Below are 16191 nucleotides of genomic sequence, written 5' to 3'. Positions count from 1 at the left end.
GCTGTCCAGTCCTCAACAATGCGCCCCCACACCACCACCACCACCACCCCGCATAGGCTCCCTCAAACCGGGGGCGACAGCCCGGCCCCGGCCGCTGGAAACACGCACAGCTTCCCCGCTAAACACACCAACAAGTTCACATTAATACAAAGAGCCGGAGGCACGCATCCCACCCCCTTCGGGACTATTCACACACACATACACACACGCGCACACACACACACACACACACACAGGCGACCGTGACCCCGGCGGCGCCAGCGTGTGAATGCTGTTTTTGTTTAGTGTTTTTTATTTTGTTCCGTTTTAGGTTTTTTGTTGTTGTTGTTGTTTTTCTTGTTGTTGTTGTTGTTGTTTTTTTTAGTTGAAACGGATTTTTTTTCCCTTGCTTTCCAATATTTGGTAGTGCTCGTTTGGTGGCGGTTGTAAAGCGCGTCCAGAAGACACAAGAGCGCAGTAGGGCGCTCAATTGGGAAAAGACAAATGCATTAGAAGAAGCTTTTCAATTGAGGGAAAGGAGGGGGGGGGGGCAGATAAAAAAAAAGTGTGTGGGGGGGGCAGTGAGGGGGAAGTGTTTTTCATGCAGAGTTGTGTTGTGGTCCCGAATAAAATGGCCTAATAGCAGGCTGCGTTTCGGGGGGCCGAAGTGTGCACTTGCTCGGTCATTAATCACATTCAAAATTCCATCACACACAACAACCGACGCGTTTTAAATGACGCGACTCAAAAAAAAATATAGTGCATCTTATCTAAAATAAATAATGATAAAATAAATCTTGCCTTGACAAATAAATAAATAAATAAATAAAAGAATTACAAAAGTGATTTGAGGTGAGGGTGCAGCACGCCACTTCGCAGTTTGAGTAGCTTTTATGCTTGTATGGCGGACGCGGTTAATCATTTATTTAAGGTCGAAAGCTCAAACGTTGTCGTTCCCGGGGTTAACTATATCATCTAATCTCCATTTCTTTTGCAGCGATAATCCGGAACAACAATGTCTTAATTTAGTATTCTTATTTTCACAGACACACACACTCAGAAAGTGCATGTACGCAGGCGCACTTACTCTTTTTTTTTTTTTTTTTTGCAAGTTGTGAACTATGACACACACTTTTTACAAGCAGGTGCCTCCTGGAAAAATAAATGAAATTGGTGAAGCAGACATTTTAATATAACATTAAATGACAATTTGCTTCTTTTTTCATGATATTGTATTTATTACATTGTAAATTTATAGCGCTTATTAAAGATTTTTTTTCTCAATGAAACGGACATTTGAGGACAATTGTAGACAATTAAGTTAGTGAACTAATAGCAACTACTTCGACTTATTTTTATAGACTTTTGGATGATTTCACTGCTGCATAAATATAGTTGGCTTTTGACGTGTGATATCTGTCAGCAATTCTATTTTGGATGCACATTTGCATTACAAAATGTACATTTAATTGGGATACAACCTGTTGGGAAATTAAATTTATAGGTGAGGAAAGTTGGAGGGATTTTGTTGTTGTTTTTTTAATGACTCAAAACGGGTATATCTGATGGCCTTCCACCCACCCCCCACCCCACCCCTGCAAGAAGCTTCTTGGCTGAGTGGGCGGCATGAATCAATCTGACGCCTTTGCTCAACGGGTCATTGCGCCCAATTCTCCACGATGATCACTGGCTTGGCCCAAACTGACTTTTTTTAACTCGCTTATAAATACGGCAAACTTGAGCTTGTAAAGTTGGTTTAAAAATAATAAATAGGCGATTTGTTTTGCCTGCGTTCAAAAAAAAAAACGGCTGCACCAGAAACCCCCACATTCGAGACACTAAATGACTATTACAAATATTGCTACATATTAAAAAGAAAAATAAACATGCATTCATGAGTGAGGAAGAAAAATAGCGTTTAAAAAAAAGCTCACCTTTTTGGGGCATCCTGACGCAGTCAAAACCAAAACTATGCAGCCTGTTTGTCCACCGGCCCACACAGAGAAAGAAAAAAAAATAAGGGGGGGAAATAACCCACGATGATGACCGAGCTTCTCTCGTGGAAGTGAAGTAGAGAGACGTCGGGCGGAAGAAAAAAAAAATAGTTTCCCAAAAAAAGGGGGGGGGCGCCGAAGAGGAGAAGGAGACGGAGGGGAGATCCCTGCGAAGGAGACAGAGATTGACAGTGAACTCAGATGTCAGAACGCAGCGAGTTTGGCATGGATGTGCGCTGGCGTGGGAGAGAGCGAATGAGAGAGTGAGTGGGCAAGAGAGAGAGAGAGAGAGAGAGAGAGAGAGAGAGAGAGAGAGAGAGAGAGAGAGAGAGAGGGAGAGGGAGGGGAAGGGGGAGTCGTGGAAGGAGGAGGTGGGTCGGGGGGGTAAGAGAAAGAATGAACACACCTATGCTGATTGGAGAAGGGAGAACAAGTGTATGAATGTAGATGTGCTCCTTCCTCCTGCTCCGCCGCTCTTCACTGGCCCATTAGCGCGACCCGACCTCTGTCATCATCAACCCCCCCCCAACCCCAACCCCCACCACCACATAAACAGCGACCCACCCCAACACTACCCCCACCCGTGCACCGCAGCCAAAAGCGGGAAACTGGGCCGAGTCACAGCCAGAGAAAAGAGGAGAAAAAAAGAGAGGGAGTGTGTGTGTGCGTGTGTGTGTGTGTGTGTGTGTGTGTGTGTGTGTGTGTGTGGTGTGTGTGTGTGTGTGTGCGCGCCCCCCCCCCTCGCCCGCCTGCACTCCCACAACCCTCGCGAACCCCTCTCATCAGACCCGTGCATGCAAATGGGCTTTTGCGTTCACTTGCTGAATCTTGAAAAATAAACAAGGAAGTGTGAGTGTGCTTTACAAAAATGAAGGCGTCACATCATCATCTTCATCATCATCATCATCTTATCCAGGAAGCAGTAATAATTGTGAACTCATGTACTGCTGTATTTTTAAGATATCACTCAGGGGCAATTAGTATAGATCCCATCAAGGAAGTTGTGATTAAGCAGTCAAACAGTCAAATAAATACTGATGACATAGATATGGAGAACTACAAAAGCTGATTAAATACACTGGATAAGTATTGCACAGAGTACATGCATCCAGTACACGAAGTAGGTGACATCATGGAGCAGTGACAGGGGCGAAAGTGCCTCGCTTAAGAGCCCCCCCCCCCCAAAGAAAAAAATATTAAAATGGATAGCTGTTTTTTTTTCGTTTTTTTTGCATGAATTAAACCAAAATGCGACTTTGACATGTCAACTTTATGACAGAAGTGAAGACATGTTGTCTATATCAATTTATGTTTGGAAAGCAAACGATATATTGGACATGAATGGACAGTGCAGTCAGACAAAAATAGCAAAAAAAAAAAAAAAAGAGTATAATCAACTGCTTGGTTAAATAGATAAATAAAAATATAAATAGATAAATAGTTGTCTGTCCTATTTAATTAATAATATTTAATTAAGTATTATTAATTGCAATCAAATTATATATTGAAAGCATTTGATATCTTCATTGAATGTATTCCATGTTTTAATTCACTTAACTGTTTTTTACATTTTAGTTTTGTGTTTTTTAAACTTAAGAATAAAGATGCTTCAAAGGTCTTACATTGCATTCCTGGTTTTATGCACAGGTGGGGTGTCTTATTTACAAAGATGAAGTCAAATTTTCAAACATAAAACACGCATGATTTAATATTGCACAATGTGGCAACTAGCAATTGGAATTATTTGGTCCTCGTGAAGTGCAATATAGTGGTTCTGTAGAACTATTAAAAATAGCTGCTTGACCTATCGTCAATAAAGTCAGTGTTTACTATTTTTTTCATGTGTATATGAAACTTCTCATTTTTACTTTCCGACTTCTATCTGCACATAACCTGTAACGTGGCCAGCAATATTAAAAAAAACACATCTGCAGGAAAAAGTATCCTGCAGGAAAACATTTGCTTCATAATTCACATCTACTAAACATGGTGACATTTTTTAGTTCCCTTCCAGTGCAAAACTCCAAATCAAAACAAAAATCCATACAGTAGCTACATGTACATCCACCACGTGCTTTTGTTGACTCTTTTGGGTATCACCCCCCTCCACCCCCTCCTCCCACTCCCCACCACCCCTCCTGTCAACAAGAGGACCCGTGCGTAAAGAGCGCAGCCTTTAGGCAAGCTCGGCTGCTTTTTATGGACACATTTGCGCGGCAAAGGGCGACGTCACTCGGGCGGCCTGACGCGCAGCAAATAGCACGCGCAAATAAAAGTGGAGCAAATGAGTGTGTAGCCATGGCCACGCGCTCCACCATAATAAAACGGCGCTGGGTGAAAGGCGGCCTTATTAGGACACACCTCAACGCACCCCAAAAGCAACCCCTCTGCGGCCAAAATGGCGGAGAACGGGGTGCGGGGGGGGGGCAAAAAAGGAAGAGTTGCATGATGGAAAATAAGAGGGGGGTGCGTAAAAAGGGCAAAGCGTATACAGGAGGGGGAAGGGAGAAAAAGCTCATCGTGGAAAGAGGGTGGAGTGGGGCTGGGGGCTGGGGGGTTTGCCGTGATGAAATGAAGTCATGGAGGCCTACACTTGACTTTCTTTGACATGTGAAAAAGTGGGAGAAGTCAGAGCTCATCAATAAAACACTTTGGAAGTGAAAGAGGGCTCCCTAACAACCATCACATTCCGGACTGGGCCCTCAATGAGGAGACAAACGAGCCTGACGGAGAAAGAGGGAGGGAGTGACAGAGAGAGAGAGAGAGAGAGAGAGAGAGAGAGAGAGAGAGAGAGGAGAGAGAGAGAGAGAGAGAGAGAGAGAGACCCGCTTTTGCCTGAATGGGGGCCCTTCCTCAGTGGGCCGGCGAGATAATGAGCCGAGCGGAGCGGCTCAAAACTGTCACTGTGAGGGTCCCGCAGCGAGGAACAACACTTTGGCCAATTCTCCTTCATCAAACAAGCCGTAAACTAAACGAGCGCATTCATGGTGCTCCTTTCCTTTTGCCGCCTTGTTTCTCCTCACTCGGGCTGGTGGCTTAGAGGGCGCGCGCGCGCACGCATACGCCAGGCCTCTCGTGCACGCGCAGCCGTGAGGAACTCTCATATTGCAAACTTGCATGAATGAACTGTACAATAACAATATCGGTTTGCCGGGCTCGGGATCCTTTAGTTTAAAAAAAAAAAAGAAGAAGAAGACGAAAGAACGAAAAAGAAACGTCGTCTGAGGGCCTTGCTAAATTTTGGATAATGCTGGCTGAATTTATAATGAGCATATGCGTTCAATATTTTTTTGTTTCACAAACCAAAGTACAGCTAACCTTTACAAAAAAAAACGGTTCAGTGCTGGCGGTAAATACAGAAATTCATTGTTTTCTTTTTGGATTTGGAGTAAGTTCCAACACCAGCTACACCAATTCAACCAAATCGAGAGATTCAAAATGTTTTCCCCCCCCCTTACGACAACTTGAATGTGGGGAGAAAGAAATATCTGGAAAAACTCGCTGCAGGTTTGCTCAGAATTTGACTGGATTTGAAAGAGACCACGTGTTGGACTTCATCTTGCATGGGTGGACCAGGGGTGGGGTACCTGCGGCTCGCGGGCCACACGCTGGCCCGACATGCAATAAGGTAAACAAAAATACTCAGATATATAAAATTGTAATCATGATGAATTTTTTCAATGTTTCCATTAATTTAGTATGGCCTAATAGTGGACGTGCTAAAAATTGAAATGGCCTCTGAGAAGAAAAGGGTTGGTCGAAGAAATAAGAAAATGGATCGACAGGTACAATTTGTACAAACAAAAATTGACAAAACACTTATTTTTTTAGTTGCTCCGTGAGGAATGTTTTCAACACTGTATTGTGTTGACTACAAGATGGTGTCAGAGAACTATTGCTTTAACGATTTATGTAGCATTGCACTGCGTTGACCACAACCGATGCAAATCTTTTAAGGTTTTACTCAAAACAGCATTTGCTACCTTGTCGGAGCTGAAGATTAAAAAACCCCATCCTCGCCGAAGAGAACCAAACGGATGAAAAGTGAACATCACAATTTGTTGGCGTGAAAGGGGAATCACGTGATGTCGCAGACGTGCGCGCGTCTCGCTCCCAAAGATGCTCCGTCGCCGCCATTGTGATGTCAAGACTCCTCTAAAAACAATAATAGTCCGCCTCGGCGGAGCGAAGTGTTATCGCGGCTCAGTGGTCACAGGCTGCAGCTGTCAAAAACTCACCCCTCTATTAACCTTCCTCCGTGACAAAGACGCGCATACAATCCCAGATGAGTGTGTCAAGTAGTTTTCTTTGGAAACAATACCTGATGTTATTGATTTCTCCTGGTTAAGCTGTAAATCCGCCCCGACGGCTAATTCCTTGTGTCCTCTCTTTCTTGCATGCCAATAGGCCCTCCGCCCGCTTTGCGCAGTGGGAGCAGAATATTGCCTACATGTACTGAGGTAAGTTGGTTGGGGGGCGGAGGGGGTGGGTAGGTGGGTGGGTGTCGGTGGGGGTCGGAGAGGGGGTCTTGTATGGGCTGATGTTGGGAAAGCAATTAGCCCAATTCGGATTAGCAGCAACTAATGTCAGCCCTTGAAAAGGAAGACTAATCTAGCCGCTATAGTTCCCCCCCCCCCTCCCCCGAGGGCAGTGTGCTTTTTGTGCCCCCATCTGGAAAGTTTTTAAATACAAAACTAAAATGAAAAAAATAAAAAACACATCCCAAAAAAGAGGAAGACAACTAGAAAAGCAGGAGGATAGAGTGGAAAAGAGAAAGAGAGAGATGTCGTCTTGTACAAAATTTGGCATTAATCATTGGAAACTTCATTTGTGTTGTTCGAACCTTTTGCGAGCTTCGCTGAAAACTTTACAACAGACATTATTTCGGGAGTGCCACAATCGAAATTAGAAAATAAAAACGCAGTTGGAGAAAGTCTAATGAATATTTGTACTACATCAACATCAACAATAAAATACAAAAATAAAAATACTAGAAGTAACGAAATGCAAATATGTTACTTTCGAATTAATATGTGCAATTTACTACCACTCATTTACTACCTACTATGATTAGATTGTATTTTCAAATATAATGGTAAACTTTAAAAATGTGTGTTAAATGTCGTTTTCCGAAAAATAATTTTCATGACGAATATTATTTTTTATTAACGAATAAACACTACAATATATGTCCATTTCAATGTGTGCCTTGACGGCCTGTGGATATTAACGACATTTTGATAATTGTGAATTCGGTAAATTCAATTTCCACGAGGGCAACAACGGCGACTAATTAGGTTTGAGGACCCAAATGAAGCAAAACTCGACTGCTAGTTAAACTTTAGGCACAATTTGTGTTTAGAGAGGATGCACAGGATATCAGCAATTATTATTATTATTATTATTATTATATTATTATTATTATTATTAGTCCATCATGTCTCGGCAGAATGCAAAAGGCATGCAGGCTGGGATCAAGAACGGTGCTAATGTCGTCACGCACCGGCTCCCCACGCGTGACAGGAGAAAACGCTGAAGGAACCTGACAAACTCTCCCACCGGCGCACTAAAACTGGCCGGACACGCTTGCAGCTGCAACGGGAGACACAAGTGACTGCTGTAGACCTGCAACGCTGGTGAAAAGGTTGGCACTGGTGCACGTGTGCCAATTGCCATGCACAAGCTTGGTGTTTTGTTTGGTTTCTGGCTCGCAGGTTGAGGTTAAAGCGTCAGAGTCGACGAGTTTGCATGCAAGGGGCGATTAATTCCGAGATGAATCCAAATCTTTACACGCCGCAAAAATGCAAAAAAAAAAAAAAAAAGGGCTGAATATGATATAAGTGGACGTAAAGATGTACCCGTGAAAGAGAGATACGAAATAATGCAACTTGGAAGTAGAGTTAAACTCACCGGATGACGAGCAGCGGAAGCGTCCAGGCGGTATCCCGTCCGTGTTTTTCCACCCTCCCGGGTTCTTTCACCCGAGGGTCCCCGGTAGAACAAACGCGCCCTGGCTTTAGATCCGTGGCCCGAGTGGAAATGTCACTGAGAGTGAGTGGCGAGGTGGGAGGGGAGGAGAAGTGGGGGGGAAAAGTGCGCTTGTTTGCGGCAACTTTCCCGTCAGTATGGGGCCGAGCTCTCCGGTGATTGGCTGCGCCGGCGCGACCACGTCACACCTCGGCCGGGACGCCTGCACGGCTACGGGCGCGGAGAGAATGGGGAAGTGCGTGCTCCACGGAGGTGGGGGGAGCGTGACCCGTGGGCGGGTCCATGCACGAACCGCTCTGCTGGAACAAGTTTGGATATTGGCTTCGTTCCACGTCATACGTAAAAAAAAAAAAAAAAAAAAAAAAAGTACAATGTTTTACTTTTGTAAATAAATTTGACAGAGTTTGTTTCAAATAATTTTTGTTAGAAGACATGTGACGAAGATAAGGAAAGGCATCTACACTCTGTATAATAATGACAATAAATGAGGGGAAACAAAATCAATCGTTAATTTGTTGTGACTTAGAAGACTTCATAATATTTTAAAATCATACATCTAAAAAGCTTTAGCAAGACCTTTAAGGATTAAATACATTCTATAGAAAGTAGAATATATCACAACATTTTAACAGTCGGTTTACAGACACGGAGTATTTTACACACGTATTGTACACGCATGGTCACCCCCCCCCCCACGTAGGCTAAATTAATATTCTTAATCTTTCTATCTATCGCAGTGTAAGTAGCACTGTGAAAACCGGATGGATGGATGGATGGATACTCGAGCGTAATGCTTTCACACACTGCAAAATGCCATAGACAGGCTAACAAAAAGTCTCCATATGGCGGTGGCATAATTCTTTAATCCAGTGATTTACAACCTAACAACTGAAAAAAAATATCACGGTATTTGAATACATAAAAATGTCAACAAAAGTTGACATTAATTATTGTATGCACTTCATGCCATCAAATAGAAGAATATGTATTTGTTTTGTCTGTCACTTTGGCTCACTGGCATGAATATTAGATAGATAGATAGATAGATAGATAGATAGATAGATAGATAGATAGATAGATAGATAGATAGAGATAGATAGATAGATAGATAGATAGATAGATAGATAGATAGATAGATAGATAGATAGATAGATAGATAGATAGATAGATAGATAGATAGATAGATAGATAGATAGATAGATAGATAGATAGATACTAAGAGACTGATAAAGACAGAGATACTGCATATACACGACACGCACACACTTATTACATATACATACATATAGGTATTTATAAAGAGAGATTGAGAGAAAAATACAGACACACTTGAAATGAAATTATCACAGCAGGAATATTTTTGCACATTTCTTATACTTATTCTATCCTTCATGCGCATGCTCAGTGTGCAACAGGTGTGGAAAGTACAGGTGTCATCATAAACTAGGATTACAGGTGAATTCGGAGCCCTTGTTTTTTTTTTTCTTCTTTTTTTGCGTCTATACGTGCGTCTCCATAAAGCGCCCCCCTCCCCCCCTCCCCCAACAGGGCTCTGGCTTTTAGCGAAGAAGGCTAAAAGCCTCGCGAGCCTCTTTGACAAAGCGAACGTGTTTTGTGTCAATTTGAACAAGGCGGCGTGTAAATGGGCAACCGTGACGACCGCCCGTCTCCCAGGAAGAGGACACACACCAAGGGGCGGCGCGCAGACAGGTACGGGCCGGTCAGCTCCGGTCCGGTCTGGCCGCTCCATTATTCTTTGGAGGGACGTCCATTAAGAGCGTCGGTACCGTGCAACGCAGCAGGGTGCTCGACATGCGCGCTGGAAACCGCACGGTCCGCCCCCGCCCTTTGCTTATCAGGCTGTCAATAAACAGAGACGGGCTGCAGCAGCGGTGGAAGCCAGGTGCTGCCTTTCCCTGCAGCCCCCCTTTCCGCACCCCCCACGCTCTCCACGAGCTGATCAGGCGTGAACGAAAATCTGGCCGCTGCCATCCTCCCTCGGCCGTCACCACAACCCCTGCCTGAAACCACGCGTGCTCTGATTGTTTTATGGGAAATGGGCCTTTACGGTTACTAGTTTACAACTATAGCACATGTCCATCCCCGTCTCCACGGTGACCACTTCAGCGCACGTGGGGGGACGACTTTGGACCGTGCGCGCTCTTGATTGGCCTGCATAGCAGATCAACGTTGAAACAAATGATGTCATGACCCGCAACAATCACCTTTCATGATCTGAATGTTATTATTTGAACTGGAGCCTGAAGTCATGTTGTATCATCTGTTTGTTTTTTTTTTTCCACTACTTTTACAATAGTGCAGCGATGCCTTGACATACGAATTAAATGCATTCAGTAACTATACACTGAAAAAACCTGAATGTAAACTCATATTTCCCATTGAAATGAATGGACATACTTGTAATCGAGCCTCACCAAAAAAAAAAATCGCAAAATATTTTTGGAGTAAACTGTTGTTTAAAAGAATAATAATATTTTAAAAGAATAATAAAATAGAATGGGAAAAAATCTGTGCATCATGATTTCATAGCTCAAATGTCTATGGACATTGTTCTGCTCCTGCTATACATGCCTTGGCCACCATGCAGGAGAGACTACAATAGAGCCATAAACACTCCACAAAGAAGAGTTTCACAACTAACTGATGAGCAAGTGCAGTCACATTGGTGAAATTTTGCAGTGTTTAAAAAATATATGCCTGTGCGCGTCGGCTCTGGTAGCTGCACCCAACAGAGTGGCGATTTGGTGGCAGAAAGACGATCTAAACTTACTCTTGCTCTGTCAACATCTAAATCCTGGAACGATGTGATTTTGGAGAATTTTTGTCCAGGGCACATGCAGGCAGAAATATACTCACGACATATTTCTGTGGGTTATCACTCACGCAGGGACATTTCAATCATTGTGTGGCACATTTAAAGGGAACGGGAGGAGCCGCTTTAAGTGGCGACAAATGAAGTCGGCTTTACACCCACAATGGTGCAGCTCACCCACGGTTTTCATTGGTATAAAAAATTATCAACGCCAGTCTAAAAATCAATTGCATACATTTATTATGTAATGACTATAGCAAAATGACCCTAAGTGACTATATGTCATTTTTCTGCAAACAGCTTCCTATTATTTCTCCATGACTGTATCAGGTGTCTTCAAAGGTTCGATAATACAACGGTTAACTAATTTGTATACTTGCCTGCTAGTTAAGTGAAAATCTCACTTGGCTGTATTGAAACAAATCGCAACTGGATTATTTCGCCTTTGGCTGCGGAGGCCTGTTGCTGCTGCCCCGCCGTCAAACAACAGGCACGTAGAGTGTAATGTGCTCCACTAATATATTCAATTTAAGACACAGTGTCCAGAGTGTGTATAGCCTAATTACCTCTTACACACACACACACACACACACACACCCTGAATATACCCACCCCCACCCCCACCCCGTGTGTGAAATGTTTTAATAAGCCCCTCCACGCTCTGCAGTGTGCGGTTTGATTTGTTTTCCCTCCCTGCTCCCGCGGCCCTGGATGGAGACATTAGCCGAATTCCCCCGGGGTGATTGGATGCAATTTGTCCGGAGTAGACAGCCACGTCCTGGATGTTAGGAATTCACTTTGGCTCAACGTGACAAGGCTGACTTCGATCTACGATTGCATCTGAAAGTGCAGCGAGCGGAAACATGGCATGCCATTAAGTGTCACGTCCCCCCCCCCACCCGCGCCCCCCACGCCACCCCCTCAACCCCACCTCCTCCTTTCTTTCCAAAAGGAACAATATCTCCTCATTTAACTCGCATATATGCAGAACAATTACAATGAGCGAGCGACGCCCCGCATGCGCACGAACTCAAACACGAGAATCCGCGATCCTTTAAATTTGATGAAAATTTGACATTGCAGGATTAAAAAAAAAACATGACTGACACCTGCCATGTAAATTTGCATCAGATTGTGATTTAGCCCCCCCCCCCCCCTACACACACACACCGCCCCCCATTTGCCACTCTCCGTGGCCACGAGTGGCTGAAGAAGTCAGTGTCCGTGTCGCGCAGTGGGTTGACAGGCCAAAACGGGAGCTAACGAGCTTGTCAGATGTCCTGACAAGACAAATGCGAGCTCGTCACTCAACGCGCTTTAATAACGTTTAATGGAGGCGTATTGAGCCTTTCAGAAAAGAAAAGTGTTACACGCGCCGAGCGCCGCTTAATTACGCACGCGGCGAGCTCAATTGCGCGTCAGCTAAAGGGCGTGCGCAACTGCTCTTATTATACACACCGAACCTCGATATGGATTGCAAATAATGCAAACAAATGCACATCCTAATCCATTATGCCGGTTTACAAATGGAGGATCAAAAACTTAAAGCAAAGTTGCCGATGAACAGGTGAACTAATTCAAGTTTGTTTCAAACACCCCAAAAGTAAAAAAAAAAAGACATGCCATGTTATGTGACATCATTTCTATTTTTTGAGGTACTTCACCCCTCGCGAAATCATTTCAATATGTGGGACCCCAACGCAAAACAACGTTTTATTAAGAGCACTTGTCCAATCAAGAGAGACATTCGTGTTTATTTTGCGGTTGTAAGACTGCACTGCGGCCGAGTTGTTTCTGGAGTCATCAAGTAACTAAAATGTTAGAAATAATCGGTATGTACTGTAGTTTTACAGTTGCACACCAGCACGAATAAAATATTACACAGTAATGTAAAAATCCAGTGCCAATCCAAAACGAGCCCTCTTGAAAAAAAGCGCAGAATGTTCACGTTAGATGATGCAGGTGTACCTAAAGTATAGACCCTTTTCGGTGTCTTTTTTACCACGTGTGACGTCACCTGTGCACGGAGGGTCTTCCCCGATTACTCGAGCTGGATGACTTTGGTGAATAAAGCTGGCGCTTGTGCATTCTTGTGTATAATTGGTGGTGGGCGATATAGCGCACGCGCGGTATACGGTTGCGGTCCCGATGCAGGACCCTACCCCACCACAAAAAAAAAAAAAAGAAACGATCCCCCTGCACAGTACAGGTTACACGATGCCATCTTGAAACCAAATATATTTACATATTACAATTTGCACGTATATATTATCGTGGAGTCGTAGCCGAATCATCAAGAGGAAATTTAGGAGCCCGGAAACTGCACCGATTAATGGCTTGTCTCCTAATATGGGCATTCTGATTAAATAAAAGACATGATGGTTCGATTTCACATGATTCAGCAAGCACAGCGAGTGACAGGTGACCAGATGTCATTTGTAAAGATTTCACTCGACTGCCCCCCACCCCACCCAACTCTCCTTGATTGGAGGGGGCGTAAAAATCGTCATCATCCCCCTAATGTGCGTTACCTGGTCTTGCGCGCGTTCCGTGGCACACCTGCTGCAGAGGAGCCCCTCCAGGGAAGAGGTCGTCTGTTGGAGGTGATTGTGCCATCCACATTTTCGTGTGCAAAACTGCAAAAATGGGGAAAAAAAAGTGCATAGTCACAACTAACATTTTAGTGAGGGGGGAAATGTGCAAATACTGATGAAAAAGGGGCGGTTAGGCGATTATGCTGTCAGCGAGGGAAGTCCATTGCACGCGTGAACATGAATAAAAACAAAAAGATATGAGTGATTAAAGAATGGGTCAAGACAGATATTTTTCTGCATGAAAATATTGGCGAAAGTTTTTTTGGAACATATTTGTACATGAAATTGCAAAAAGTCACAGGATGCGGATGTTTTGGGCATGGAACTTAGAAAAGAGTGGATCATAGGTGTGTTTATATCATATTAAATACACACAAAACTTGGGGGGAAATGCCGTTTCATGTGGGGAAGGCCAGCCAGTTATACTGCATTATCATTGTGCGTAAAAGTATAGAAATGATTACGCGCAGGCGGGCTTTAAAAAGAATGTGACAACGTGAGCGCACATCTGGGTGATACGTTTAAATGGATGAAGCGCAGTTACACGCACGGGGGTGGGCGAGGGTGGGGGGTTACAGGGCTGCGTAAAAGCAACGCACACTAAATCGGGCAATAACGACGACAAACCGTGTGGAAAATGGACATACATACTGCAGCGAGGAATCACTCCTTACACCCCCCCCACCCCCCCATTGGATGACAAAGCCTATGGTGAAGTCAATATCTTGAGGATAATTGAACTGATTGTTAGTTGCGACTTTCTACGTCTTGAATACAAAAGACGGAGTGCGCCTCCCCGGCGTCTCCCGGTCCCGGTCCCATTTGGCCGCGATCACGTTCATAATGCGGCGGATCCTGAACTCGCAAAGATGCGTTTCCTGCGAGGCTCGTCACGACGCATGATTGCCCCGCGCCTCACGTTGTTGTGTCTCAATAAATGAGAGCTGCGCCCCCGACATTACAGTCGTTAAACGTGACAAAAGTTTGACCTCTTAAAAAAAACAACCAAAAAAAAAAAAAAACGGTGATCGCAAGGGAAATGGGTCTAAAGGTGGGGAAGGGGCTCGCTGAAATCTATGTTTGGCAACACGGCGGAGCACCGACGTGCACCTCGAGCTTATTATGGAGGACTTCTCTTGAGAAGATACATTTCCAGGTCATTGCATCACTATTGATCGCCCACCCCCCTCCCGAGCGCGCACCCAGCCTATATACGCCGCGAAGCCTGCAGCCAGGGCGCGCGCACACACACCACATATAGGATAAGCTGCTTCCAAATCGAATCACAAACCAACCTTAATTAGACAAGCAATTGCCGTCGTAATTACCAGCCTCCATTTTTTTTAAAGGCTGTGCTTTGATATAGCGCACACAGACAGGCAGCATCAGCGGATAAAAGTCTTTATTATGATTGCTGGAAACCCATCTGGTAATAGTCCTGCCCGGGACCTCCTCCCCCCTAATCAAGGTTTTAATTAAAGACGGTTGAGGGCCACGGAGAACATGAAGGCCAGTAATTAAGACTAACATTGGAGCCAACAGATGCAGCGCTTCTCTTCTGTATGTGCTGATGCAGAACAGAGGCGCCCCCAACCCCCACCCCAACGCCCCAACCCCACTACCTACCCCCCACCCCCACCTTCCCATTCCAAACACCGAGGCGTTCATGCATATAGGAATATTCAATAAACATGCTGTGAAAATGCATTCTGGGTAAGGTTGGAATGGTCTGAAGTGGAAGTCCATTTATTAGGGCCGCAGTGAATATTTGGATAATTATTAGGGAAATTTAAAAAAAAGTCGCAAGAAAGTCGTCATGATAATAAAGTGGTAATGTTACAAGAGTAAGATTGAAACGTATATGTGGAAAATAAGTATTTATGATTGGAACAAAGGCAAAAGAAGAAAGAGGACAAAGTTCTGGATGTGAAAAAAATAATGTTTATAGTGGAAATATTGCAACTTTGATTCGATCATCATAAGTTTATTCCCTAAAAAAAACATTACAACTTCAGCCACATAAAAATACAAACAGATCCTTGAAAGAATCACGACTGTCTCATATAACCACTTTGTCCGCTTTTTTTTTGGACACTCCTCCATAAATTCAAATAACTTTTTTTTTTTTGGGGGGGGGGACGTGGCGACTTGATTATCGCAGCCTTACTTTTTCCACTTTAAGATTACAACTTAAGCTACATAAAAAATATATATCCTTGTAAGAATTGCAACTCTCACCTGATCGGTTTGTCCACATACTTTGACCATCCTTGATAATCGTAACTTTTTTTTTTGTCAACATCACAACTTGATGAGCTTTGATTCACCACATTTTTATGACCACTTTAGCCACATTAAAAAACAATAATATCCTCTTAAGAATTACGAATGTCACGGAAGATTACTACTTTATCATTTGTTCAATAATAAGGGTTGTTTTTTTTTTTTAGAATTACCATTCAATCCACGTTGAAAGAGGTTATTAAACCGAAAAGTTTTTTCTTAAAATGATCATTAAGGTGTGGCCCGATTATTTGCCCAGTTCAATTTTTTGTCGTTGAATGAGACCTTTCAAATTCGCGTGATCTTGTGACTTCTGCCATCCTGTCTGGCAGTTTTATTCCAACTTTGGCTTTTCGGTGCGACCCCTCACCCCCCTCGGTGAATTCCAGACGTTGCTGCCAGGTTGAAGTTCAATACTTAACCCTTCCTTTCCAATATCGAGCACATTTGTTTAAGTGTGAGGGAGTGGATTCATGCAGCGGAGAGATGTTTGTTTTCATATTTCTCTGACGTGATTGAT

General features: G+C 43.7%; 1 protein-coding gene across 3 annotated transcripts in view; it reads right to left on the bottom strand.

The window, feature by feature from the left end:
- pax6b (paired box 6b) overlaps positions 1-16191 on the bottom strand; it is a 46693-nt gene that overhangs the window by 15698 nt on the left and 14804 nt on the right. Inside the window, exons 4-5 of one of the 3 annotated variants that reach the window (XM_061814246.1) lie at positions 13326-13430; positions 1914-2140 (exon numbers count right to left, since the gene is read on the bottom strand). In XM_061814246.1, coding sequence (XP_061670230.1) covers positions 1914-1926 — 13 coding nt within the window. In that variant the 5' untranslated portion in view covers positions 1927-2140; positions 13326-13430. Of the gene's footprint in view, positions 1-1913; positions 2141-7883; positions 8220-13325; positions 13431-16191 lie in introns of those variants that run through there. The other 2 variants (XM_061814247.1, XM_061814248.1) reach the window with 2 other exon arrangements.

Source organism: Syngnathoides biaculeatus, chromosome 3, assembly GCF_019802595.1.
Source record: "Syngnathoides biaculeatus isolate LvHL_M chromosome 3, ASM1980259v1, whole genome shotgun sequence".
Classification (NCBI taxonomy): domain Eukaryota; kingdom Metazoa; phylum Chordata; class Actinopteri; order Syngnathiformes; family Syngnathidae; genus Syngnathoides; species Syngnathoides biaculeatus.
Note: the sequence above shows the minus strand (reverse complement) of the source record. Positions and strands in the feature narration are given on the sequence as shown.